The following is a 27452-nucleotide window of genomic DNA, read 5'->3' as shown; positions in this document are numbered from 1 at the left end:
TCCCCTCTCTTAGTTCACTGCAGAGTCGGGACGCGCTCTTCCTTGAGTACCTCACCAAACTCCTGTCAGCAGAAATCCAGGGAAATCTAGACATATCCTCCCAGGCTCCTCAAGATATTCCCATGGAAACAGCAGTTGAAAACTAAAAAGATGCCTACAGCAATTCCTGGAGAATTCCTCAAGTAAGTAAGACTACTACTAGGCAAGGAACCCAGACATTCCCTACTCATTACCCAGAGAGAACTGTCTGAGGCTCAAAGATAGGGATGTTTCTTCTGAAAATCCACACAACTCAAGGAGAACAAATCAGGCACCTGCTGGTCCAGGTCCCTAAACAATTTTATCAAGATGTCCCATAGGAATACAACTGGATTTCTGGGCCAATCTACCCTCACTGTTCTGTGAGTACAGGATCATGGATGAGGAAACTACATATGTGAGGTGTACCAAAAGAGATTCCACAGAGCCCCACCCCCACCCCAGAACACACAAATACAAGGAATGCCCAGGATCTTCAGGCAGCTCTTGCTTCTGAGCCTACTAGAGAAGGCACAGGAATGATACTGTACTGAATGTCAAACCTAGGCCTCCAACCATCATTCACACCAGAGAGAGGCCTGTGTGTGAAAGTCTTTCAGCAACTTCATGTTCACGAGGGGATCCGCACACAAGAGAAATGTGCATGCCATTTGGGCCAGAGAAGCCCCTGCCAATCATCCCTGTATGTCACCACCCAAGGGCTTGCCAGAAAATTAGACTAATGAGTGTTTCTTCCACACCAGAGGCAACCACAGAGGCTGCCTCTATGTCCTATATCAACACACACCCCCCTATATCAGCATAGCACCTACCCACTGAGAATATGCCACGAGAACCTCCTGGTGATGCTTTCTAGACGCTTTCCTTCCCCACTAACGTGAGCTGAAGGAGACATGGAATCTGTGGCTTTGTTCACTAAAGAATTCCAAATGCTAGAAAGTAGCTGATATTTTATACCTAAAAAAATCTGTTGGATAAATTAATGAAAAAGTATAATTTACTTTTGTAAAATTATTATTATTATTATTATTATTATTATTATTATTATTATTATTGCATTATGGGTGGGCATGCCATAGCCTCTGTGTGGAGGTCAGAGGATAACTTTTGAGACTGAGTTTTCTCGTTCCACTGAGGGTTCTGAGGATTGAGCTCAGGCCACCAGGCATGAAGGACTGGGTTTTACCCCCCAGCACCACAAACAGCTGGGGCGATGCACACCTGCAGTCCCAGCACCACACAGACAGATGTGGTGCTGCACACCTGCAGTCCCAGCACCACACAGACAGATGTGGTGCTGCACACCTGCAGTCCCAGCACCACACAGACAGATGTGGCGATGCACACCTGCAGTCCCAGCACCACACAGACAGATGTGGTGATGCACACCTGCAATCCCAGCACCACACAGACAGATGTGGTGATGCACACCTGCAATCCCAGCACCACACAGACAGATGTGGCGATGCACACCTGCAGTCCCAGCACCACACAGACAGATGTGGTGATGCACACCTGCAATCCCAGCACCACACAGACAGATGTGGTGATGCACACCTGCAATCCCAGCACCACACAGACAGATGTGGCGATGCACACCTGCAATCCCAGCAGTCAGGAGGCGGAAGCTGGGAGTTGGGAATTCAAAATCATCCTTGTCTACATAGTGATTTTAAGGCCAGTCTGGGATATAGGAGACCCTATCTCAAGGAAGTCTGATGGTGACAGTCTGGTCCCTCCTCCACAATGGCCAATAGCTCTCTGAACTATTCTTTCTATATGGATCTCACTGCACTTGTGGCCTCAACCCCCAACACCTTTAACCTCTTCCTGCCCTGGACAGGATGCGTGTGGGCTCCAGGCTGCACGCAGGACTACTTCTTAGCAATGGGCACACAATGGGCCACTTTAAACTCTTGAGTGTCACGAAGAGCATGACCTCATGGAGAAAGCAACTCTGTTCCATTCAGCTGTGTTTCTAAAGACAAGGCCGAAAATGTGCTTAAAGGAGCAGTGGGGCCAGGTGATGGGTGGAAAAGCCTTTGTGGATCACTGAGGAACTCCTGGTGTGAAAAGAGGTTTTAAAGCCCTGCCTGCAGGTCATCTACAAAGCTGTGGAAAGAATCTCAAGTTCAAGGACTCCTTGGGGAACCCATAGCTGCCCTCTCCATGTTTGAACAGAAGGGATTCGGGGGGCGGGTACTGAAGCCACATATACCAGGGGTCTAAGCAGAAATACCATTCTTTTTAGCAGGGAAGATGATGCCAGGAAAGGGACCCTCTCAGGTTGTGCTCAGTCCCAGATATTACCCCCACTGGAAAGACAGTGGTGTGCAGGCTCTTCCTCATCTCCTGCAGACCACGGTTCTCCATCCTTACTCGATACCTACTGTGTGCCAAGGACTTCCACATACACTTATCTCAGTTTATTGTTAAGACCAGCCCATGTCATTCCAGCCCGTGGCTATGCATGAGGGGGTAGGGAGGTGAACCAGACAGCTTTCCTGAGCAACCTGGGCCCATAGGTGACTCAGATGCCATTCACAGCCTGGCCCATCTGCACCCCGACCAGATTCCCTTCCCGGATCCCACAAGGTATCATGAGCTGCTCGCTGGCAGCCCTGCCAATGGAAGCCCCAGGCTGAGGGGTTTTCACAGGGTCCACATGCAGGGTGCTCTCCTTCATGCAGGTCCAGCAGGGTGCTCTCCTTCCGTCTCAAGATGAACGATTGCACTCCTGGCAACCCCTGGGCTTGGGACTCTCTCAGATGCCTGGGCCACACCACTGGGAGTGCCTTACTTTCTTCCTGGTGCCTTTTCTTTCTCTTAACCCTCATGCTTAAACTCTATATTAAAAACGTACTTTAGGGCCAGCGAGACGGCTCAGTGGATAGAGGTGCTTGCTGCCAAGACTAACAACCTGCAATTGATCCCCAAGACCTACGTGGTGGAAGGAGAGGACTGATTCCCACAGGGCATTCTCTGGCCGCCATGTGCGCCCTGCCTCCTGCACATAATGAACAAACAAAATGTAAACCAAACTAAAATGTAAAGGTCGAAATGTCTTTTAGTAAACTCCAACTTTCTGTTCTGTTTTTTTTTTTTTTTTAAATCACTGGGTGCAGCTGCCTTGAGCGGTTCCTTACTCCCCACAGCCACTGTCCTGTCCCTGCTGTCTGAATTCCCGGACCTGTCATGTGTCCTCGGTGTCCTCAGCCTCTTTCCTCAGGCATCTTGCTCCTGTGAGTGCCTATATCTCTTCTAACACTTCCCTTTTTAAAAAATATTATTTTATGTGTATGAGTGTCTTGCCTACATGTATGTATATCTGTGCACCAAGTGCATATAGTATCTACAGAGGCCAGAAGAGGGCATCAGATCCCCTGGGGCTGGAGTTACAGATGGTTGTGAGCTCATGAGGGGACTGGGAATCGAACCCGAGTCCTCTGGATGATCAGCCAGTGCCCCTAACACGTCTCTTTTTGCCTGAATCTGCTGGAGCAGGGTTCTGCGGCTAGCAATCAGAAGTGCTAGCCTGCTCGCCATCCACTGTGTCTCTTCTCTCGGTCTTTCTTCTAATGAAACCCTCGGTCTCCTCTTAGTCCCTTCACGCTTCTCTGTCCCTGAGATGACAACGCAAAGCCTGTGATGCCGGCATCTCCCCTCAGGCTACGTCCACCATGGCTCGGGGGCTCTAGCAACATAAATGCTGAGTACTTATCAATGATGAAGTGAGGAAGTCGGGGTTTGTGAAGGCAGAGCGAGCTTGGGATGGAAAAGAATCGGATCAAAATTAAGATTAAGAAAAAAAAAAATCACCAAACATTTCTGTCTGCGTCTACCACGACCAATCTTCTTTGTGCAGTAGGAGGGAACGGAACGTATCTCAGTTCATGATGGCTGCTCCATCATCCACGGACAGAAGGCAGACTGAGTGCCCTGAGCTAACAGTGAGGGACCAGGTGGCTCGGTGGGGCATTCTGACTCCTCCCCTGAGAGGCCCCTGGGAGACATGGGAAGGAAAATGGAAGAGGCTCAGGGGCTAAGGGACAGAAAAGGCAGGGGAAACTTGTGTGCGGAGGTGGCCTTGGTTCTGAGGGTGTCAGTTTTTTGTCACTGTGGTAGAAGATCAGAGAGAATAGATTTAAAGGATGAAACAATTATCGCAGCTCACAGTCAGCAGTCATTGGGGCCTGAAGTGAGACAAAATATTGTGACGGGAGGCTGTTCACCCCATGGTGGCCAGGAAGCAAAGAGCAACAGGGAGGGTCTACAGTCCCAAATATCCCTCAAGAACAACTTCCCCATGTTGACCTCACTTCCCTCTTAAAAGTTTCATCTTCCACAGCACCACAGGCTGATGGCCAAGACTTCAGCATGTGGGCATCAGGGGCACATTTCTAATCTGAAATTCAGCAGCATACGTCCACACAGGAGTGCCCAGGTCCACGGAGCCCCCAGGCTCTGCTGCACTCGGGCAGCTGGAAACAGGAACAGAATGAATGCCCAGGCCGCACGAGAGGCCAAGGGCAGAGCAGGCATTTTGGGAAGGAGATCTAAACTCCTTCCCCACAGGGATTACATTTCCACAGCGGAGAGTGGCAAGGAGTCCAACCGGATGTGATTCACTGCTCAGGGACCCTGGCCAGCGCCACAATAAATGCAAGTGATTTTTTTTAATCATTGGCCCCTGGGGCAAACTCAGAATCAGCCGAGCCAAGCTTTGGCCTGGGTGACATCTCAGATCAGCAAGAGCAAAAATTACCATGTGGTGAAAACGTGAGCAAGGGCCAGGATAAAGGCCAAGCATCAAAAAGAGGCCTGACTGGCCCATGGCAGGCTTCCCACTAGAGTGGACAGACTGCCCAGGGATGCCATGCTCCACGCCTGGACAGTATGGAAATCCCAGGACAGTATCAGCCACAGCAGCTTATTTATAGATCTTACTGCCTCTATCAGACATGTCCCTGTCACTTCACAAATCACATAAACACATTTATATAATGAGCTGAAGTGCACGTGTAACTAGTGAGAATGGAGCTGTCCTTCCTACGGGCCCACCCCTGCCTTCCAGGTGACCACAAGCCAGAGGTCGAGAGAGGCAAAGGAAGTGATGACCCCACTTCGTTATCAACTCATAGGTGCTATGGTTAAGGGGTACCCAAAATGTTGGGGTTAGGGGTGGGGTCATGGAATTGGGAGCAATTAATTCTGCTGAAGAAAAGAGGAAATATAACAGGAAATGGGGTCAAGCTGGGTCTTGAGGAATGGATCCAGATTCCTCAAATGAGGAAAGGGGAGACATTGAAAAAAAAAAAACTTTCTTAAGATTAAAAAAAAATTACGTGTATGTGTGCATGCATTTGTGCGCATGCCTGCATGTGCCCATGGAGGCCAGAAGAGGGCGCAGTATCTCCTAGAGCTAGAGTTACATGCAGTTTGGAGCTGCCTAAAGTAGGTGCTGGGAACCAAACCTGGGTCCTTTGCAAGAGGATGTGCTCTTAGTGGCTGACTCATCCTTCTGGCCCCCAAATTTCACTTTTAATGGGCACATAAACATTCGTGATATTTGGATGCATGCACACATTGAGTAACGACAAAAGCAAGGTGCCCAGCACATCCGGCACCGTTTCATTATTAAAATCCTCCGTTTTGAAATATGGACTAAGTTCTTGACAATGACAATCATATATTGTGCAAAACAAGGCCAGAACTGATCCTTCCTGCCCAACTGCAACTTGGTATCTGGGGCCAATCTCCTCTCTCTCTCTCTCTCTCTCTCTCTCTCTCTCTCTCTCTCTCTCTTTCCTTTTGCTAACATCAGCCTTTTAAAATACCACTTATGAAGGAGACCATGCGGTGCTTGCCTTTCTGTGGCTGGCTGTGTCTCTCAGCAGCATCCTTTAGCTGCCACAGGTGACAGGATTCTACCCTTTTTAACAGCCAGATAGAATTCTGCTCTGTGCATACATTCTACTTTTCTACTCATTCACCCATCTGTGGGTCATCCTTTAATTTTGGGTATTGTGAGTAATGTCACAAAGAACACAAAGAAATGCCATGCAGGTTCCAAGTGTGTGGGAGACCTGCTCCCACTTTCCCCCACAGGGTACTCTTGAGCAGGGAGAAGTGAGAAATATTTAGATAGACATATAGAGGAGAGAAAGAGAGAAACACAGGATAGCCTCAGGAGGGCCTCGGTCAAAACTCACCAGCCTCTTCTGTCGCATCTAAAGGACTATTTATAGAAACGCCAAGGGGTGGAGTAAAAAACCTCCCCTTAGCACAGCCAAGTGCAGACCCTTCCAAACACCTGGTGACCATGCACGTGGTCAATCCATTCCCCTTATGCAGCCCTGCTGAGTAGAGCAAGCTCAGATCTCACAAGGAAACCTCTGTGGGCTCCCACACAAGTGCATGGGATGCTGGAGAATTTCAGAAGGAAACAGGAAGATGGCATAACTTGAGTGATGGGCTCCAGGAGGGGGTCAGGAAATAGATGGAGCAATCTGAAGATAAGGACCTTGTTTGCACTCGACCCTAAAGACAGGAAGCCACAGAAGCCTGTTAAACCTAAGATTGCCTCACTCACAGACAAGAGAAGGCTTGGGAAACACACAAAGCCTTGGGGTCTGGCAGCGGTGAGGACGGCATAGCAAGGAAGAGCTCAGTGGATACCTGGAGGACAGAAGAAAGGAACTGACTGATTGGAGACAGAGTTCAAGATCAGGGAGCGCAGAACAGGAGTCACGAGTGGATAGAAGTGGGAAGTGTGTTGGCTAATGTTAGATGTGGACTTGCCTGGGCCACGGTGACCACAAATGCAGGCATGCATTATTCTGTAGGGGTCTGGGAAGTTGTCATTGGATGAGAGTAATGTTTCAATTGGTGGACTTTGAGAACACAGGTTACTCTCTATAAATTCGTGGGTCTTCTGTCAAGTCATAAATCGAACAAAAAAACCAAGTACGAGAGAATGTTCCAGAAGAATATCTTCATATTTCACATTTACCATCAGCACTTGGTTCTATAACACACAGTCTTTGGACTCAGAATAGAATATGAATTCTTACGATCTCCACCCTGAATGGGAGCTGCAAACTCTGCTCTCCCCCATGGTCCAGACACATGGCCTACACATAGGTCTTCCTCGACAGCCTCCTTACCATGTGGAGGCTTTAAGGTAAATCCCTTCCCCTCTTTCATTTAGTCTTCAACTTAACAGTAACCCAACATTCAACTTTATGATGATACCAGAGCCATGTGCATTAAAAAAATCCATCAAAATTTCAATTTAGCTGGGCATGTTGGGACATACCTTTAAGCCCTCAGGAGGCAGAGACAGATGGATCTCTGAATTTTAGGTCAACCTGGTCTACAGAGAGAATTCTAGACTAGTCAGAGCTACACAGTAAGATCCTGTCTCAAAAACAAAAACAAACCCCCTAAAATTTCAGTTTAGCTTTGTGCAGTGTGTTCCTCTCCTGAGATGCTAGTAACTGCAGCGAGCCACAGGCCCTAGACAGCCATGTGACAATGAGAGGACATGACCTGTTCTCCCACTTTCTCCGCGATGGTCTGGGTTGCAAAGCCTGTGACAGCCCAGGCTTTTCTGTGTTTGCCACTGAGCATTGCAAGCTCATCTCCTTCTCTGGCATATTCGCTCTGTTCGTGATGCCGTGGACCGTGTTTTCAAAGTAGAGACAAGTGCTCTGTAAATAGATGCATTGAAAGAAAATGGTGCCCGTTGTGTTTCTCCTATGGGGACTCCTATCAAATCCTTTCTCCACTTTCCTCTGAAGCTTTTCCTTATTCTATGGTATGTGCGTGCGCACGTGCGCGTGCGCGTGTGCAAGTGTGTGTAGTGCTGGCCATTCTTAGGCCTCCTACACGCAGGCAAGCACTTTACTACTCAGCTCTTTTAAATTTGTCTTATTTTTTTAAAAGAAGGTCTCATGAAGTTGCCCAGGCTACCTCTGAATTCATTCACTAGCCCAAGCTGTCCTTGAATTTGCAATCCTCCTGACTCAGTGACCCAAGTTCCTTTTAAATTCCTGTTAGATTTCTACAGAATTTAATAAAATAAATGGGCTCCCTCTGGTGGTCACAAGAAAACCTCCGATTCCCAAAGGCCAGACTCTAGTTACAGTTCAAGGTCTTTATGGGGCCGGGTATACTCGATAATTAATAGATTCGGAGAGGCCAGACGACATCAGGAGAGAAGACTTCTAATTATCATTTTCCACTCATCAGTGTGTCTACAAATTGGTCTGTAAAGCCGCGGCCTCAAGCCACACTCACCATGTCTCCTGAATTCATTCCTGCTCTGGTCAGGGCATCACTGTCCCCCTGCAGCTCCCATCACCTCTGTCTGCCCCTCTCCGTATCACGTTTGTGAGTCTGTCTACTACAGGTCCGGTGCCTCAGCAGCTGTTCCCTTCATCAGTGCTCATGGCTCCCCTTCAACTCCCCGGGACCTCTTCCCAGGGAAGCCATTCCCAGATGTTTATCAGTGCTTTCCCACAGACACCCCTCTAGGCTCAAGGGATGCGATAGTGAACAAAATGACAGGGGTGCCCACCCTGAGCATCCCTCTCAGGGGCCTCCGTGATGGACCCAGATCTGCAATCCAGTCTGTCGTCCTGCTGTTTCTAGGATCCCCCTTCTAGTTGATCATCTTCTAGAAGATAAACTCTGCTCACTTTCTGTTGTGTGTCCTACGGCACACAGCCCCACTCCCTGCTGGCCTTCAGCTCACCTTAGCCCCCACAGCTGCCTTTCATGGAGCAGTTCAGACCACTGCTCCATGCTCCTCTTTTATTTTGCTAGGGATGTCAGGTCTCAGGAAACCTGTGTCCCCATGCCAGCTGGCTAAGATGCCAAATAGTCTTCAAAACCTTATCTACTCTTACCTTCCTAAGGAAGGACTCTGTTCTCTCAGAACCAACCTCTCTGTATAGATCCTCTACCTGCAGCAATGTCTCCTTTTAATTTCTGTAGGACTTTTGTTCGTAGTATGCATTTTATTCCATTTTTAGTTGGTTATGATTCTACAGCCTGCAGCATCCTCCTCTAATGGTGGTTTGCAGCAGCTTCTGACAGTCCCTGTATGTCACCATAACTAGGACTGGACCTAAGAATGAGTAAATAAACAAATAAACAAACAGATGTCTCTGCACAGAAGAGTATGGAGAATGAGATGAGATCATTCTCCAGAGAATTCCGGCACACATGTGTGTACACACCAGGGATGGGAGTTTTGTGCAGGGTTCAAGTGCTTGTCTAGCATATATGAGGTTCTGGGTTCTCTCCCCAGCACCACCGAAGGGTGGGGGAGCTAAAGAATTTAAAGAGCTGGGGATAAAGCTCATCATGCACAAGGTCCTGGATTCAATCCCCAGCACAGAATAGAAAGATAGATAGATAGATAGATAGATAGATAGATAGATAGATAACTAATGCAGGCATGGTTGCTCACCCCATTATCCCAGCACTAGAGAAGCTGAGGCAGGAAGCTTGCAAAGTCAAGTTGAGCCTGGATTACACTGGGAGGCCTTGTCTCAAAAGAGAGAGAAAAGGGTTTAGCAATTGTAAAACTCAGGGGTGGGATGCTCTCCTAGCATGTGGGATGCCCCGGGTTTAATTTCTACCACTAAAATAGAAAGAAAGAAAAAAAGGGTGAAGGAAGAGAGAGAGAGAGAGAGAGAGAGAGAGAGAGAGAGAGAGAGAGAGAGAGAGAGAGAGAGAGAGAGATCAGACCCAAAGATCCACTTTGGCCCTGTCTGCTGTGGTTAGATACTGCCTTTACAGGCCACTCAATTTTTCTATAAATTCAAGTCAACTGGGATTTATCACTCCTGGGGGAACATATATATTTTCAAAAACTGTCAAATGAACATAACTTCTTGCTTGAAGAGCACAAGCCGCCTTCCTTCCCCGAGCTCATTCCTGCTCTAGACCAACAGAGTGAAACCCGGAGCACCAATGGCTTTCCTACTCATGCTCTGGTCTGTAGCGTTCTCCATAAATGATAGCAAATCTCAGACACCATTTCCACACTGCGCTTGGTGTTTAAACAGAGTTTACTCTCTGTAAGGACTTCCACACGAGTGGGGAATTTCTGCCTCTGACGTATTTGTTTGTTCCCTTCTGGAAACCGCTCTCCCCAACCCCTGTCAACCCCCGTGCGGTAAGTCCAGCACACACCATCTGGAGGCCACACGCAGCATCCCTGCAATACCATACAGCATCCCTGCAATACCATACAGCATCCCTGCAATACCACATAGCATCCCTGCAATACCATACAGCATCCCTGCAATACCATACAGTATCCCTGCAATACCATACAGCATCCCTGCAATACCATACAGCATCCCTGCAATACCATACAGCATCCCTGCAACACCATACAGCATCCCTGCAACACCATACAGCATCCCTGCAACACCATACAGCATCCCTGCAATACCATACAGCATCCCTGCAACACCATACAGCATCCCTGCAACACCATACAGCATCCCTGCAATACCATACAGCATCCCTGCAACACCATACAGCATCCCTGCAATACCATACAGCATCCCTGCAATACCATACAGCATCCCTGCAATACCATACAGCATCCCTGCAATACCATACAGCATCCCTGCGACACCATACAGCATCCCTGCAACACCATACAGCATCCCTGCAACACCATACAGCATCCCTGCAACACCATACAGCATCCCTGCAACACCATACAGCGATCCAGAAAGGCATAAAGAGGCAATGGTGAGGATGATCACTGTCCCGGAGTGTTTCTAAGATTTCCCAGGGAAGGTAGAGTCTCACTAGACACAAGCCTGAAGGGTAGACGTGTCAGGCTGTGCACAAGGTCTCCCGGATTCCAGGCGTGTCTGATCCACTGGTGTCCAGCCACGTGACTTCTCTTACTCCTTGGTCACCCACATTTTCTCACCCATATCCCGGAAGAACATGCTGGGATCGCCTGCCAAGCCTTTGTTCGTTCCTTCCAGAGCATTCCCAGCCAATCTCTGAACCTTCTCTCCCCTCTCCATCTTTGGCAGTCGCTGGCTGACCACAACTGATCTGAGCTCATGAGGACAGCCAACAACTCACTCTGGGGAGGTGGAGGAGGGCCTGCCCCAGGTATTTATGTGTTCTACCCTGCCATGATCCCGTGAGGTAGGTACTGTTAGGAGCTCTGTTTCACAGATGAAAAGCTGAAGCATACCCTAGGCTAGGCATGGCATATACCTGTAATACTAGAAGTCAGAAACAGAGGCAGAAGGTTAGGAGTTCAAAGCCAGCCTCTACCACACAGCAAATTTAAAGCTAACCTAGGCTACAGGAGAGAGAATCTGTCTCAAAAATCATAAAACAAAATACAGGGTAAATGACCTATTTGAGGTCATGGGGTTGGTAAATGACAGAATTCAAGCCAGGCAATGAGGATCCAGACACTGTCTTCTGAACAAATGCAAAGAGGGGGAAATAACGTCCCTGGATGCTTGAAGTGGAGGCAATCTTTGGTCAAAACCAGAACCTGTCTACTCTCACTAGAAGAGCCATCTGGCCAGCTGTCCCTGGAGCAAGTATGAAGGTCACTACAGTTTGTGTTTGCCCAGCTGCATGCATTTTCTCTTGTTATGGGAACAGAATCCCAATCTTCCTTGGGAGTAGCTACTCTCTCTTATATCATGTTTCTAGTAGCTGCATGTGTGTGTGTGTGTGTGCGCATGTGTATGCTATACATGTGTGTACTGTGTACATGTGTGTATACCTGTGTATATGTGTACATGTGTGTGCCTGAGTATGTATATGTATACATGTATATATGTGTGTACCTGTCTGCATGTGTGTGCATGTGTATGTATGTGCATGAGTATGTGTGTACAAGCATATTTACAAATCTCATCCTATGAAGGGACCTTTGTGGCTTCATTTCACCTTAATTACTTATCTCTAAATATAATTGCATTCTGAGGCAAAAGGAAGGGTAAAAATTTCAAGTACTGGTGGAGGAGTGGTCACAGTTCAGCCCATAACACCTTACAATCTCCAGTCATGGGGCTGACGAGGAAGGAGGGTGTGTGTGTGGGGTGCTGAGCAGGACTGACCTAGCTGCAGCTGTTGGCAGGCACCTTCCTACAGAGTGAGCACCCTGGGGAAAGGCAGCCTGAGAAGGACAGAGAGAAGCGGAGTGATGGGGATAGCCCCCGAGCCCAGGCATGCCTGGAACCAGATACATTTCTGAGCCCTGCACTTTAGGTATGAGATCTGATGTATTTCCATCACTGCATTATTCACAAGGGATGGTCAGGATCTATTAATGTCCTCGTGCCCGAAGAGCGGTGAACAAACCAAGGTGGGCCCTGTTTCCATGACCACAGGGTGGGCCATGAAGATAGAGTATGCTGACAGAGACAGCTTAAGGGGGAACGAGTGTGTAGTGGCGCACAGGTCCAGAAGCCTAGAATCATCACTCGTGCCTGGGAAGCATGGCAGCAGGCATGGAAGGCTTGATAGCAGGAACAGGAAATTGCCTGATCACATTGATTCTGTATCCAGGAAACAGAGAGCCAACAGCAACTGGGGCCAGACTCTAAAACCCCAAGGCCCACATCTAGGAATGTCCTTCCTCCAGCAAGGTTCCACAACCGTCCCAAATAACGCCACCTGCTGGGGATCAGGTGTTTAAGCATATGAGCCTGTGGGGGACACTTCACATTCTAGTCACAAGGACATATAGCAACCTAAATGAAGGGAGGGGGTCTGAAACGGGGAGGGGATCTGGGTGTGTGTGAGGACTGTGCTCCAACATAACCTTTTGTAGTGTTTCAAGTTTCATTTATTTGTTTGTTTGTTTTTCAAGACAAGGTTTCTCTGTGTAGCCCTGGCTGTCCTGGAGCTCGCTCTGTAGACCAGGCTGGCCACAAACTCACAGAGATCTGCCTGTCTCTGCCTCCCAAGTGCTGGGATTAAAGGTGTGCAATACCACTACCCAGCATGTCATGCTTTACTCCCCATTCAATACATACACATTTTAAAACCTCAACTACACTTAAAAACCCTCAGCTACATAAAGTAAGGAGAGAAGATACCAACACACCCGAATGCACAGACAGCATGACCCGTGGCACAGGGTCACGGAGGGGTGAGTGAGCAGGTGGGCATGAAAGTTCAACCACAGGACGTGCTGCCCAGGAGCACCCACACAGGGTTATGGCATGCACCTCCATGCTTGGTTTCTTTGGGGGTGATTATTGCTCCCATTTGTTTTCATCCCTAGGGCTGTAGCAGCAACATTTGCCACAAATCAGGTGTATAAAAAGAGCAAATTACCTTTCTTGGATTGGGAGGCCAGAAGTTCAGGGTGTTTGCAGGACGGCTTACCCTGAAAGCCCCCGAGGAAAATGAGCGTTCCCTGGCTTGCTATGGTACCACTCCCATCTTGGCTGCACTGACGTGGTCTTTTACTATGCATTTCTGTGTCTCATGTTTCTTCCTCTTGCCTCATCTAAGGGCACAAGGACCCTAAATAGGGCCCACCCTGATCACGGGAGATCTTGCTGCAAGATTCTAATCTTAGTTATTACAAACCTCTCATCTCTGAGATTTTACTTTCTGCATTTTCAAATGCCCACCACCAACCAAGGTCTAGAAACTTTAAATGAAAAATTCCAGAAATAAGTCTTTCAAGAATGTCCAACCACACACCACTCTGAGTAGCATGGTGAAGTCTCCCATCACCCTGCTCCTGCTCACCACATTGGTTGTCATGGTACCTCAGTGTTGGTGCTCAAGTAACCCTTATTTTAGTATGGGCCCCACAGTGCGAGAGCATTGAGCTGACAATTTGGACGTTGCAAGGAAAGCTACAAAGTGCTTCCTTCAGATAAAAAGAAGAGAGTATGATAAGACATTTTGAGAGAGAAAGAGCCCGTTCACATAACCTTTATTACAATATATCTATTGTATTTGATAGCTGATCTCTTACTGTCTAATCTATAGGTCAAACTTCACCACAGGTATGAGTCTTAGTTAGGTTTCTTTTGCTGAGCTAAAACACCATGACCAAAGAAACTTGGGGAGGAAAGGGTTTATTTGCCTTACACTTCAGCATTGCTGTTCATCACTGAAGGAAGTCAGGACAGGAACTCAAAACAGGGCAGGATCCTGGAGGCAATAGCTGATGCAGAGGTCATGGAAGAGTGCTGCTTACTGGCTTGCTCCCTATGGCTTGCTCATCTGCTTTCTTATAGAACCCAGGACCACCAGCCCAGAGATGGCACCACTCACAATGGGTTGGGGCCTCCCTCATCAATCACTAATTAAGAAAATTCATTATAGCCGGATCTTATGGAGGCATTTTCTCAAGGAGGTTCCCTCCTTTCAGATAATTCTAGCTTGTGTCAAGTTGAAGTAAGACCAGCTAGCATAGCATGTATGTGTAGAAAAAAATGTACATTTATGTGTATGCGATTATATAAATTCACTATATTTGGAATTGCATACATATGGATGTACATACATACACGTAAATGAGATTCCATACTATCCAAAGCTTCAGGCATTCACTAGGGGTCTTGAAGAGCATCCTCTACCAGATAAGGAACTGCTGGGTACTGAAAAAACTCTATTTTAATAAAGTCTCATTCTCAGGAACCAGACACCAGGATTTGAGTATATCTTTTTGAGGAAACCAGTCTGATACACTACATCATTTTGTAGGTGAGGTGAAGGTTCAAGGGCCCTTTACCCACCAGAAGCTATCGAGCCTGTTCAGCACAGCCCTGAAAGTCCTCCCACAGTAGATCCGGGCATGAGGGACGGGCCATCTTCCTGCCTGAAGCCCACCATGCCGCTTGGCGCCTACACAGCCAGCTCGCGACAGGCAGCGCCCACAACAGGCAACACACACGTGCTGCCCCTCTCGGGCCCCGCTTATCTGCCTTCCCTTTGCTGGGTTCTGACAAAAGATTACACTGTTTCCCTGGGCCGTGGGAAGGAGCTGGGTAGTGACCTGCCTGGGTCTCAGATCAGATGGGGACCCAAGATACAGAGGGTCCTCTGAGTCTCCAGAGCCCTACAGTCTTCAGAGCTCTTTGATCAGAGCTTTGAAGAGAGGGAGGGAACTCAGGCCCCTGGTGTTACAGGGAAGGGCTTTTCTAGTCTCAGGCAGTGCGTGCCAGGCCACTGTGTCCATGAAGGACTTGAAAGGCTCAAGTGAGAACTAAGACTGGGGGTGGCGAGATGTGGACACAGGCGGGCGGTAGACCAGTGAGATGCTGCTGCTTCATCCCTAGAGCCCCACTGTCTGTGACATCACAGCCAGGCACCCTCAGGACAACTGAAGCATGGCACTGAGGGTGGGGTGCTCCCCTCACTGCCTCCTCCTCCTCTCTCCACCTCACTTCCTTATTTGAGACCAGTGAGGATTCTGTTAGCCAGCGTGGCCGGCAACGGTCTCATTGTAGACCACACCTACAGATGTTAATATTCAGACTTTCATTCTAGGATGTTTTTATTTTACTCTGTAACAGTTTAGAAGTCCAAAATGCTGGTTGCAAAGTGTGAAATGATATCCCGTGAATGGCTGTGCGTCCCAATTTAAAAACACACTTACAGGAGCTGGAGAGGTGGCTCAGTGGTTATGAGCACTTGCTAATCGTCCAGAGGACCAGAGTTTGGTTCCCAGCACCCATATAACTCCAACCTCAGGGGATCTACTGCTCTTTTCTGGCTTCTGCAGGTGCCTGCACGCATGCACACACACATACAAACGTGCACACGCACACACACACACACACACACACACACACACACACACACACACATATATACTTTAAAAAAACCCTACACTTATTCACATAAATCACAGAAATTTAAAAGGGTCCCTTAGTGTCCATGGGAGAGTGCTTCAATGAACCTGTCCATCTCCCTACAGGGTGCTTAAGTCATTTACATAAAACAGCATTATATTTGCATGCACATTTGCATCATATTTGCATATGCATTGTATTTGCATAGGCTATGCACGTCTCCCTGTATATTTAAATCATCTCAAGATGACCTATAACACACAAGTAGCTGTTACATTGTAGTTGTTAGGAAATGATGCCAGGATATTTTTAACTCCTATGTGGCTGAATCTCAGGTTAATTCTTAGATCAGAGCCCACGAAGACAGACTACCCCAATACAACACTCAGAAAGAATGAAAGAGGAAAAGAAAGATACACATTTACAAATTTTATAGATCATCTAAAATTCACTGATGGGTTTAAATTTTCCCCCACTTAAGTATAATCTCTGAATTCTGACCCATGAATCACTACTGGCCACATTATATTTCCTCTTCAGAACCTCAGTGTCAACTAAAGGCTCAAACTCAACCATGAAATCTTCCACTGAGTCCAGAGACACAATTTCCCATCAGATCCACCTTTGCAGAAGAAGCCCCTAACCCTGAGACACTGATGGTTTCTGGGTACCTTGGAGTAAACTGGGAGATGCTGGTGGAGAACACTGGTTCAGCTCCTGCCTGCTCTATACTAGTTACAAAAGCCATAGCTCAGGGCTGGGGAGATGGCTCAGGGGATGATGTGCTAGCCATACAAGCATAGGACCCGAGTTCAGATCCCATGTAAAAAGCTCTGTGGGTTAGCATTCACTGTCATCCCAGTGCTGGAGAGGCAGACACAGGTGGGTCGTGGGGCTCCTGGTCAGCCAGCAGAGCTTCAAGTTCAGTGAGAGACCCTGACTCAAAAATTAAGGTGGACAGTGTCTGAAGAAGACACCACCATCAACCTCTGGCCTCCACATACATGAGCATATACACATGAACATACACACACACACACACACACACACACACACACACACACACACACACAAAGAAAACCCCTTCCAGCATGAGACGCATTGCCATGAGCCTCTCCCTCTCCATGCCACACAGCATCCTAAGCAAGACTCAGTCCAACCTTGAAAGCCCAGAGTAGAAACTCCACACCAAACTCTTAGTCACGGTCACACAGGGCTCCATGCTCATTCCCACTACGCGTCTGGATTTGAGCCACATGGATAGGGTACCCAGAAGCCCATTTTTTATCCATGGCCCTCCCAGTCCACTCCAGCAAAACAGAAAGACTTGATCACCCAAATGGCCCAGATTGGCTTTTCTGGTCCCATCCTCTTCCTCAACCCAAAGCAGCAACAACAAAAACCAACTTCAGGCTCGACCAATTGTTCCCTCCCTGTGGCAATCAGAGCGCGGTTCACGGCAATCACGCAGCAGGGAGGGTGGATCCTCTGGCTCATTCCACAGACTCATTCAGCGGGCGGGTACTTTCCCACCACTGAGGCCTTGTTTGAGGCCAGTTTTAATACTCCCTGAGAGCTCCAGTCAATGCCACTGATCAAAACACACCAGCCTTCGTGGCCTGGGGAAGCCAAGGAGGCAAGGTCCCAGGATCATCCCCAGAGGGCCACAGCCTGGAGCACCAGACCACCCTCTTGATTGAGGGTGACTTGAGTATTTCACAACCACATGGCAGGGAGAAGGGCTAGGCCTCCAGATGTCAGGAGCCAGCAAGGAACAAAACCATCACTTACCTGGGGGACAGACGCACTCGGAGGGGGCTTCCCGAACTGTCCGGAACTTGGCGACTCCATCCAACTTCTGAACCCAGAAGACAAAAAGTTGGGAGAGAAGATCAGTTGCAGAACAGGGAAGTGGAAAACTCCACCACGGTTCTGGTATTTTCCAGAACACGTCTTAAAGGTCATTAAATTCTACAGGCGGTTTTCTAATGGGAAGGAAAGCAATAACGACCACTGGACAATTCTGATTATGACTGATGAGTCCTCAACAGAAGGCGTCAGGTTTCTGCTGTGTTACACGTTCAAGCACAGTAGGAGAAGAAACCGAGGTGGCTGCCTGCCAGGCAAGAGAAGCGGGATGGAGGGCATACAGGAGAGGCTTTGGGGCAGGGGTAGATTAAAACTGGCCCTTGTGGTAGCTCTCTGGGCCCCCAAGAACTGTCCTCTCCTCAGCCAGGAAGCTCCACGGAACCTTTCTCCCATCGTCTTGGGGTCCTGGCCTAATTCACTATGACATTTTCCTTTCTTCCTTCCCCAGGGATCCTTGGCCTAGATAATTCGGTTCAGTAGAATTTAACAAAAGTCTCCATGCATGCCCAGCCCTGTGCTGGACATGGGAGAGAAGAAAAGAAATGCCACAGGGATGGCATGCTACTGTGGTAACTCACAGGGACAGCTCTGGTGTGCTCGTGGCCTGATCTGACCTCCTGGCAAATCTTTGGTTGCTGGGGACTGAATTCAGAACCTCCTGCTGGCTAAGCACATGCTGCATCACTGAGCTACCCAGCCACAGGGCAACTTGTGGGACAGAATTAAAGTCATCCCCAGTGAGGCGATGGAAGCTTGGAAGAAGCTAGGGTTAGAGAAGAGCAACTGGCCTACCATCTCATCCCAGATGAGCCAGGGCTGAAGTCCCTAAGGATACAGAGGGCATTAACTCTTTTCTTTGCGGGGTAGGGCGGTGGCGTGGCAACAGTAGTCAGGAACCCTAAAAGCGAACAAAGCCAACGTAGTAGTCTGCCAACTTGAGTTGTGTAGTGCACTCACCAGCGTTAGCATTGGTGCTTCCGGCTCAAACATAAAGATGTAAATTTAGGAGCTGGAGACGTGGCTCAGGGGCTAGGAGCACTTGCCGCTCTTACAGAGGACTGACATGGACCACCTATAACTCCTGCTCCAGGGGACCTGATGCCCTCTTCTGGCCTCCACAGACACCTATGCTCATCTTTGGTGCACACACTGAACGAACACAAGCACACACTGAAAACAAGTCTTTCCTTAAAGGGGGAAAAGTATTGTTTATTTATTTATATGTTTTTGAGGCGTTGGGGATAGAACCCAGACTGATACTAAAAATACATGCCTTACCACTGAAGGGTGCCTTTTCTACCTGAGAGGTAATTTTTTTTTTTTCTGAGACAGGGTTTCTCTGTGTAGCCCTGGCTATCCTGGAACTCGCTCTGTAGACAAATTGGCCTTGAATTTACAGAGATCCGCCTGCCTCTGCCTCCTAAGTGCTGGGATTAAAAGCATGTGCCACCACCGCCAGGCTCTGAGAGGTAACTTTTAAGCACTGTGCTACAGGAAGTGAAAGGGGACCAAGGGTTGGGAGGTAAGGTTCTCTGCTTGATCAAATAAAATCAAGCTTCTGAGCCTTCTCTTGGGTCCGTTTTGTGCTTCCTTGTAAAATTCAGTGCTAGCCATGAACCCTGCTAAGTCAATTTAGCAACCCATCCCCCCACCCTAAGCTGTGGTATCTGACCACTCCAGAATCCTGGTGGGGTTCCTCATGCTCTATCAGCTTCTAGGTGATGTCTGCCCACTCTGACCTGTCTCCAGCAAAAGTCCTGTTTCTGTCTGGTGAGTTTAACCAGAGTTCCCCTTTGGTACTACTTGATCTACTGACCGCCCACAATGGTTCTTGGCTATAAAAGGACCCCCGCCTTTATGCTTTATTTAGAATTGATGCTGCCATGTAATGCTTTAACAAGGACCCCTTTTTGTGTGTTTTGGTGTTTGTGTCTGTGTGTATGTGTGTTCGTGTGTGTGTGTGTGTGTGTGTGTGTGTGTGTGTGTGTGTTGCACATATGTGTGCATGTATAGAAACCAGAGGATAACATCATATATTTTTGCCTTAATTTTCTCATTGACACAACAGCTCAATATTTTGGTTAGATCAACTGGCCAGGGAGCCTCAGGGACCTCCCTGCTTGGTGCTCAGTTAGAGGTGTGGGTGGTCACCCTAGATTCCTTAACACGGGATCCAGCCTCAGGTCCTCATGCTTTCATAGCAGGCTTTTCATCCAGCGGGCCATCTCTCCAGTCCCAAACCCTTTCTTCTCTAACAGTACCAAGTTGGGGTGTCACTGAACACAGGACCCCAGCCAAGCCCAAGGTACCTCCGGCTGGAGCAGTCTAGAACCTATTAGGAACACTCTCGGTGTTCTGGAAGGTCTCCTCAAGCCTCTTCCTCAGAAGGCTGAGCTGGAGCAGTTGAGGTTAAGGGCAAATAACAGCAAAGGAAAGGAAGGTGGCTGGGCAGGCCATGAACACCACACAGTGCCAGGCCAGCCAGGGAGCCATCGAGTGTGGCAACTTTATCCTCAGCCCACCTCCCTGGCCCTCAGTCTGCCCCAGGAATCAGATCCTGGGTCTCCGGACATCAGACTCTCAGCTCCCTCTGGACCTCCACTTCTTCTCTAGTCTAGAGCAGCCAAGTTAGCCCCTGTGAGCCAGGCCCAACCTCCAGAAGCCCCTGTAGCTCCCACTCCTCAGCAGGAGACCTGCTCCATCAGGGACAGCAAGGAACATCAGCCTTCTCCCACCGCCAGCCTTGCTAAGGGGCTGTGGCCTGTGTACCAGGACATCCCCTCCTCTCCCCACTGAATGGCCTGCCCAGAAACTGGAGGCCTGGGCAGGACCTCAGGACTCTCTTTCCCCAAAGTCTCTGCAAACACTACAGCAGTTTTCAAAAGGAGAGAATCCAGCCCTCTAGTCCACAGTGGTTCACTGTGCAAGAAGCTCTTTAAGCTAGACATGACAGCAGGAAGGCTTCCCTCATCCCTTTCCTAACAAAGCATACAATGTTGAAGATGAGCTTTTAATGGCACCTATCACACCTGGACTGCTCTCCTACAGGGCAAGAGCCGAGGGAGCGCACAATGACTTTAAAGCTATGCTCATCCTAAAATGAAAGCCTGAGTGGGAATTACACATGGGAAAAGAAACACTCCTGGCTAAGGCTACCAGGACTATCCCAGGCCACTGGGATTGAGTTTTCATGTTGTGCTTTATTCTAGCTTCCTGTATGTACTTGCTTTTCTCAATGGCTCATGAACATGCAGTTTGATCTCTGACTTCTGCCCTTCCCTCCTTCCCTCTCTCAACTCCAGCCCCTCCCCATCCAGGAGTTTGGAAACACAGCTGAACTCCACAGGAAATGTTTGAGTTGGAAACTCAATCTCAAAATCTTTATGCTTTTTTTTTTCTTTTTAAATTTTAAGAGACTCTTCTTTTGTGTCCAGGCTTCTAAAATATGATTTAAAGGCTTCGACTCTTTCCATTCAATTATCTGGCGGCACCCCAGCATCTGCATACAATACGGTCCTGGGTTTCCAAGTGCGAACATGGCCTTCCTTGCAGAGCAAATAAAGGATGAATTTCTGAGAACAGACAAGAGGCTTTGGGAGTGTTCCTCTCCAGAAGCCCAGAGAAGGAAAACAGGGAGTTTGGAGGCAACTTACAAGGGGGAAAAATAAGGGAAAAATCTCCGTTTTCAACTGTGATCTGTCGGTAAGTTTATTAATAGCCCATAAGAGCTCAAATCATCTGGCCACATTCTCAAATGGTTTGAATGGATGGGAACCACAGGTCAGCATACACACACACACACACATACACACACACACACACACACACACACACACACACACACACACACACACAGAGTGAGTTGATGGCTCTGGAGAGATGGTTCATCAGTTAAGAACATGGACTGCTCTTTCAGAGGACCTGAGTTTAATTCCCAGTAACCATGTCAGGCAGCCACAACCACCTAGAACTCCAGCTCCAGGAACATTCGACTCCTCCAGCCTCTGCAGGCACCTGTATTCATCTATACACACACACACACACACACACACACACACACACACACACACACACACACACTTTAAAATCATAAAAATAAATTAAAAAGAAAAGAATTGAGCTGAATGTGGCACACACCCATAGTCCCAGCTACTCTGCTCTCCTGGAGTATGAGGCCAGAGGATTATTAGAATTCAAGAATTGTAGGCCAGCCTAGACTACACAGTGAGACCCCAGTTCAAAGATAAAAAGAAAACAACAATGAAAGTATGCAATGATTTATTTCTGTGAAATGCTGTAAATGAAACCATAAAACATTTTGGCTGAAAATCCCTACTCGAGGGAATTTTCTCCAAAATAAACCCCAAGAAGTAAATCAACAAAAACAAAAAAAGAAAAAAAAAAGTTATTTATGGGGAAGTCATTGGGCAGTGGGGATGGGTTAGAAAGAACGGAGATTCCCTTCATAAAACCATTACAGTCAGGAAACTGCATTAGAAAGATGAATATAACAAGGAATCAGGTTTATAATACGACCCAAATACCATCCAAACAGACCCAACTGAGACTGCAGTGACGTGCTTATTTAAAGAGTTAATCCTGGGTCTGGGCAGACGGCTCAGCAGCACTTGGCATGTGAGGTTGAGGACTGGAGTCCAGATCACCACATAAATGCTGGGTGGACACAGCAGGTCACCTGTAACCTCAGCTCAAGGGAAGTGGAGAGGGGGCTCCCCAGAGCAAGCGGAATAGCTAGGCTAGCTGAAGTGGCAAGCTGTGGATATATACATACAACATGCATACATAAAGTGGGGGCACCTGATGTCAATCTCTGGCTTCCACATGCATGAGAACACGTGAATACATGCATGTGTGTGCCTACATACACAGATATGCACACCACTTACACAGATACACAGACACACACACAGACACACACACACACAAGTTATTCTAGGGATGTTCAGTAGTAGAACATTTATCTAGTATACGGTTTGATCCTCAACACCGGGGGGGGGGGGGGGGGGGGGAATCAGCTGTTAGAAGTTCTGCGTTGCTCCGGTGTAGTCATCTCAGAAGAATATAAAAACTTCAGAAGAAGCACAGGAGCCAAGAGAGACTTCTGAGACTGCCCTGTGGGGGCTTTTTTTTGGAGACTGGGTCTTACTATATAGCAGTGTCAGCTTGGAACTTGATATGTAGATCAGGCTGGCCTGGAACTCACAAGAATCCACCTGCCTCTGTCCTCGAGTGTGGGATTAAAGGCGTGTGCTACAATGCTCAGTCAATTTTTTTTTTTTTTGAGACAGAATTTTGGATAATCCAGCCCTCAAAGTTTCTATGTAGTTGAGGATGACCTTGAACTCCTGATCTTCCTGCTTCCACCTCCCAACTGCTGGAATTATGGGCATGTTCCATCATAGTCAACTAAGGGCATTTAAAAAAAAAAAAAAAAAAAAAAACAATGACAGATGGTCCTGTCCTCTCCAGGACAGTCCACTGCAGGATGGGCCCAGGTAGAACACAGGTTCCACAAACAGCAGAACCTGGGACCGAACCCCACTACCACACATTCTCTGCCCTCCCTTCTCCCTCAAGAGGAAAAGTATACACAGGCCCCATCACTGTTAGCAGCAATCCTAGGGTGCAGCGTTTCCCCACCACTCCAAACAGAGAAGCCGCTGATGCTACTTAAGAGTTGTATGTAGCAGGCACTGTGCCAACAGCCCTCAGCTCTCCTGGTCATACCCATTTACAGATGGAAAATTGAGACTAGGAGGGAAGTGTCGGGTCTAGATCCAAATCTTAGTATCAACCGATTCCAAGCCAAAGCAAGATGACTTCTGTTTCCAAGCAATTTTCATGTCTCCCAAAAGCCAGGCCCTGGGAGCTGTGGGGCCAGTTCAGTTGATAAAATGCTTACTATGCAAGTGTGAGTACCTGAGTTCAATCCCCGGCATCCATATAAAAAGCTAGGTGCATTCCAAGTACATGCTTGCAAGGTAGTACTGGGAAAGCAGGGAAAGGCAGGTTCCCAGAGCCTGTTGAGAAGGCAGCCTAGGCAAATCACTGGACCCCAGGTCCCAGTGAGTGTCTCAAAAAACGAGATGGGGGGCTTCTGAGGAAGGACACCTGTGGTGGATCTCTGACCTCCATGTACATGTACATATGTGTGCATGCATGCGCACACATGCACCTGAGTATATACACACACATACACACATGCCCCCCAAAACTCTACTGATAGAAATCAGGTCTATGTTTGAGAAAGGTTGGCCGAGGGGAAGACACTGAGCACAGTTCACACAGACTGCTGAGTCTGCTTGTATGGAACAAGGTGAACGTGATTATGTATTGGTCAAAAGCATAGGGCTGAATACCAGAGAGCGTGGACTTTAATGGCCGGACACCAACTACACCAAAAGTCTCCCGGGAAGCCAGAGAATCTGAAGACGGAATGCAGGCAGTGACCAACGATTCTGACTATATTAACACTGCTCAGTGGTCCTTTCTCCTCTGCAGGGATTTGTGCCATGAGCCTCAGTGGATGCCTAAAACTGCAAACACCACCAAATCCTATAGAAACAATAGTTTTCTGCACATACTTATACAGTTCACCAGATAGAAAAGAGACTCATAATAACTAACAATAGGACAATTGTAGCAATATACTGTAACAAAACATGTTAATACGGCTGTGCTCTCTCAAAATATCAGATGGTGTTGTCCAGTCATCCTTGTGATGCTACAGGACATGATACATTGCCCGTGTGATGAGTCGGTCTAGGAGAATGATACAGGCATTGTGATACAGAGTTAGGTTCCTAGTGACCTTTGGACGCTTCCTCAGGACAGCCGTGTGCATCAGGAGATTCTAGGTCATCAAGCCATGGAAATGCCAGGTGGGTAGCACACACCATGTAGATGCAGTGGAGGAAAGCATGGTTCATATCCTAGAATCAGCAGGATGCTGTGAGGTTTCATCACTCTACTCAGAGCAGCGTGCAGATGAAAACCTAGGAGTAGTTTATTTCTGAAGTTATTTTTTTTTTCTCATTATACTCAGACTGTCATTAGTCACGGGCAACTTGAATCATGGAAAGCAAGACCATGAGGAAAGGAGAATTATCGTATGTGAGGACCTTGGAGAAGGTGAGGGGTGTGGCTGGCCCAAGCAACTTTGCAAACTGTAAAGACAGACGAAATTACACATAAACCATGTGCTCTGGTTGGCTAAGCTGCTTCTCACAGGGTTGCGGATGAACAGCTCTGAAAGTGCTTTACATGCATATTAGAGCTGACAAAAAAAAGGGGGGGGGACATGAGCTCAGGGTAATGAGAGGCAGGTTTGTTCCCATCCAAGTAGGAAGCTATGAGTGCACAAAGTGGGAAGCACCCGGTTCGGAGCCAAAGCCATCCCTGGGAGGGCATGTCCATCCCGTGAGACCGTCACAGACATCTGCTGAGGGCCCATCTGGGGAGTGAGTAAAGCCCCAGGGAGCAGGAGTGGGTGAGGAAACTGCCTGGGGTCAGGAGAACTACTAGAAAGGACTGCAGGGAACAGCAGCTAGAAGACACTTGGGGAAGCAAAGGACACCGTGTCCAGGAGTGGACTCCATAAAGCAACTCTCCAAAATACGCCACATCAGGCATCTAGAGGGTCACGCCTCAGCAGGGGGGAACCAGCAATCTCAGGCTAGGTTGTGTGCCACAAGCGTTCCTGTAACATTGTAATGGGGCTAAAACATCCTCTCATCTAGTGATGTCATCACTACGATTACAGCACACACCTTACTCACATGTTTGTGGTGATACTGATGTGAGCATGCCTACTGTGGCATGTGCAACATGTTATCAAAAGGCCACACTGAACCACTGTCCTATGCCCACTCACATCTGTATGAACTCCCATCTTGTCACAATTAACTCACTATAATGGAAACAGCTTCTTTCTTTCTTTCTTTCTTTCTTTCTTTCTTTCTTTCTTTCTTTCTTTCTTTCTTTCTTTCTTTCTTTCTTTCTTTCTTTTGTGTGTGTTTGTTTAGTTTTTTGTTTTTTGAGACAGGGTTTCTCTGTGTTGTTTTGGTGCTTCTCCTGGATCTCACTCTGTAGACCAGGCTGGCCTCAAACTCACAGAGAACCGCCTGGCTCTGCCTCCCAAGTGCTGGGATTAAAGGCAAGCACTGCCACTGCCCAGGTCTTGTTTTGTTTTTTAAAGGTTATTTTTCCTTGCTTGTTTTGAGACAGGATCTCTAGCCCATGCTGGCCTTGATGTCCCTCGGTAGCTAAGGATGACCTTGAACTTCCTGTCTTCCTGCCTCTGCCTCTCCAGAACTGGAATTACTGGCATGGTCAATGACGTTCAGTTTATGCAGTGTTGGGGACTGTCTTGTGCATGCTTGGCAAGCACTCCTCAGAATGAGCTATGGGCCCAGGATGGCTCAGTAGGTAAGGGGATGTGCTGCCAAGCCTGATAACCTGAGTTTAACCCTAGGACTCTCACATGGTAGAAGGAGTGAACTGACTCCAAAAGGTTTTCCTCTGACCTCCACACGTGTGCCTTGGAACATGAACCCCCTCACACACAAACAGATACACACACACACACACACACACACACACACACACGCACACACACACACACTAAAATGTAATTTAAACAAACAACCATTGGGCTCTACTCTCAGCAACTAAAGCCGCATCTTGAGCTGACAGCAAAGCTCATGAATATTTATAGAAACTTTAAAACTCCAACAGTCAATAGAAATCACCACCAGGAAAATCGGGTTCAGGATGAGAAAAATCAATTAATCAAAACTCCACAATGGCCACAGATGTTGGAATTAGCATGGAGACACAAGACAACTCCTGCAACCGAGTGCATGTGTTCTAGAAGAGGAAACACCAAAGGCATTACAGAGGCCCAGATTAGAGTCCTGGAGGTGAAAATGGCCGTGTCTGAGATGAAGAACATAGTGGAGGAATTAATGGCAGATTAAGTGCAGAAGAGAAGACCCGTGAACCTGGAGATCATAGAGAGCATTCATTGAACACAGAACTTTATGAAAAAGGAAAAAAAGAGAAGAGAGGCAGGGGGCTATGGGGCTTCAGGAGGCTAACTACATGTACTGGAGCCACCCCAGGAGAAGAGAGTAGAAAGAAAGATGTGAAGAGGTAATGTTCAAGAACGTTTTCTAATTTGACGAAAGCTACAAACTCATTTATCCAAGAATCTCAATAGAACACAAGGATGATGAGCAGTAAGAGCCGACAGCTGGGGGACTGCAAGACGGCTCAGCAGGTGGAAATGTTTGCTAGAGGAGCCTGACTACTTGTGTTTGCCCCTGGAACCCATGGGGGAAGGAGAGAACCAACTCCCAAAGGTTATCCTCTGATCTCTGTAGGTGTGACATGAGAGGCACACCTGCACCACACACACACACACACACACACATCACACACACACACACACCACACCACACATGCACACACATGTGCACATGCACACACACACCACATCTCACACACACACACCACACCACACCACACATGCACACACGTGTGCACATGCACATACACACACCACATCACACACACACATACACACACATCACACCACACATGCATACATGTGTGCACATGCACACACACACCATACCACACATGCATACACGTGTGCACATGCATGCATACACACACACACACACACAC

The 27452-nt window shown here is 47.8% G+C and overlaps 1 protein-coding gene across 1 annotated transcript in view; it reads right to left on the bottom strand.

The window, feature by feature from the left end:
- Col23a1 (collagen type XXIII alpha 1 chain) overlaps positions 1 to 27452 on the bottom strand; it is a 304345-nt gene that overhangs the window by 258952 nt on the left and 17941 nt on the right. Inside the window, exon 2 of the mRNA XM_059270491.1 lies at positions 17664 to 17730. Coding sequence (XP_059126474.1) covers positions 17664 to 17730 — 67 coding nt within the window. The remainder of the gene's footprint in view (positions 1 to 17663; positions 17731 to 27452) is intronic.

This window comes from Peromyscus eremicus, chromosome 8a, assembly GCF_949786415.1.
Source record: "Peromyscus eremicus chromosome 8a, PerEre_H2_v1, whole genome shotgun sequence".
Classification (NCBI taxonomy): domain Eukaryota; kingdom Metazoa; phylum Chordata; class Mammalia; order Rodentia; family Cricetidae; genus Peromyscus; species Peromyscus eremicus.
The sequence above is the reverse complement of the archived record's forward strand: the minus strand, read 5'-3'. Positions and strand labels throughout refer to the sequence as shown.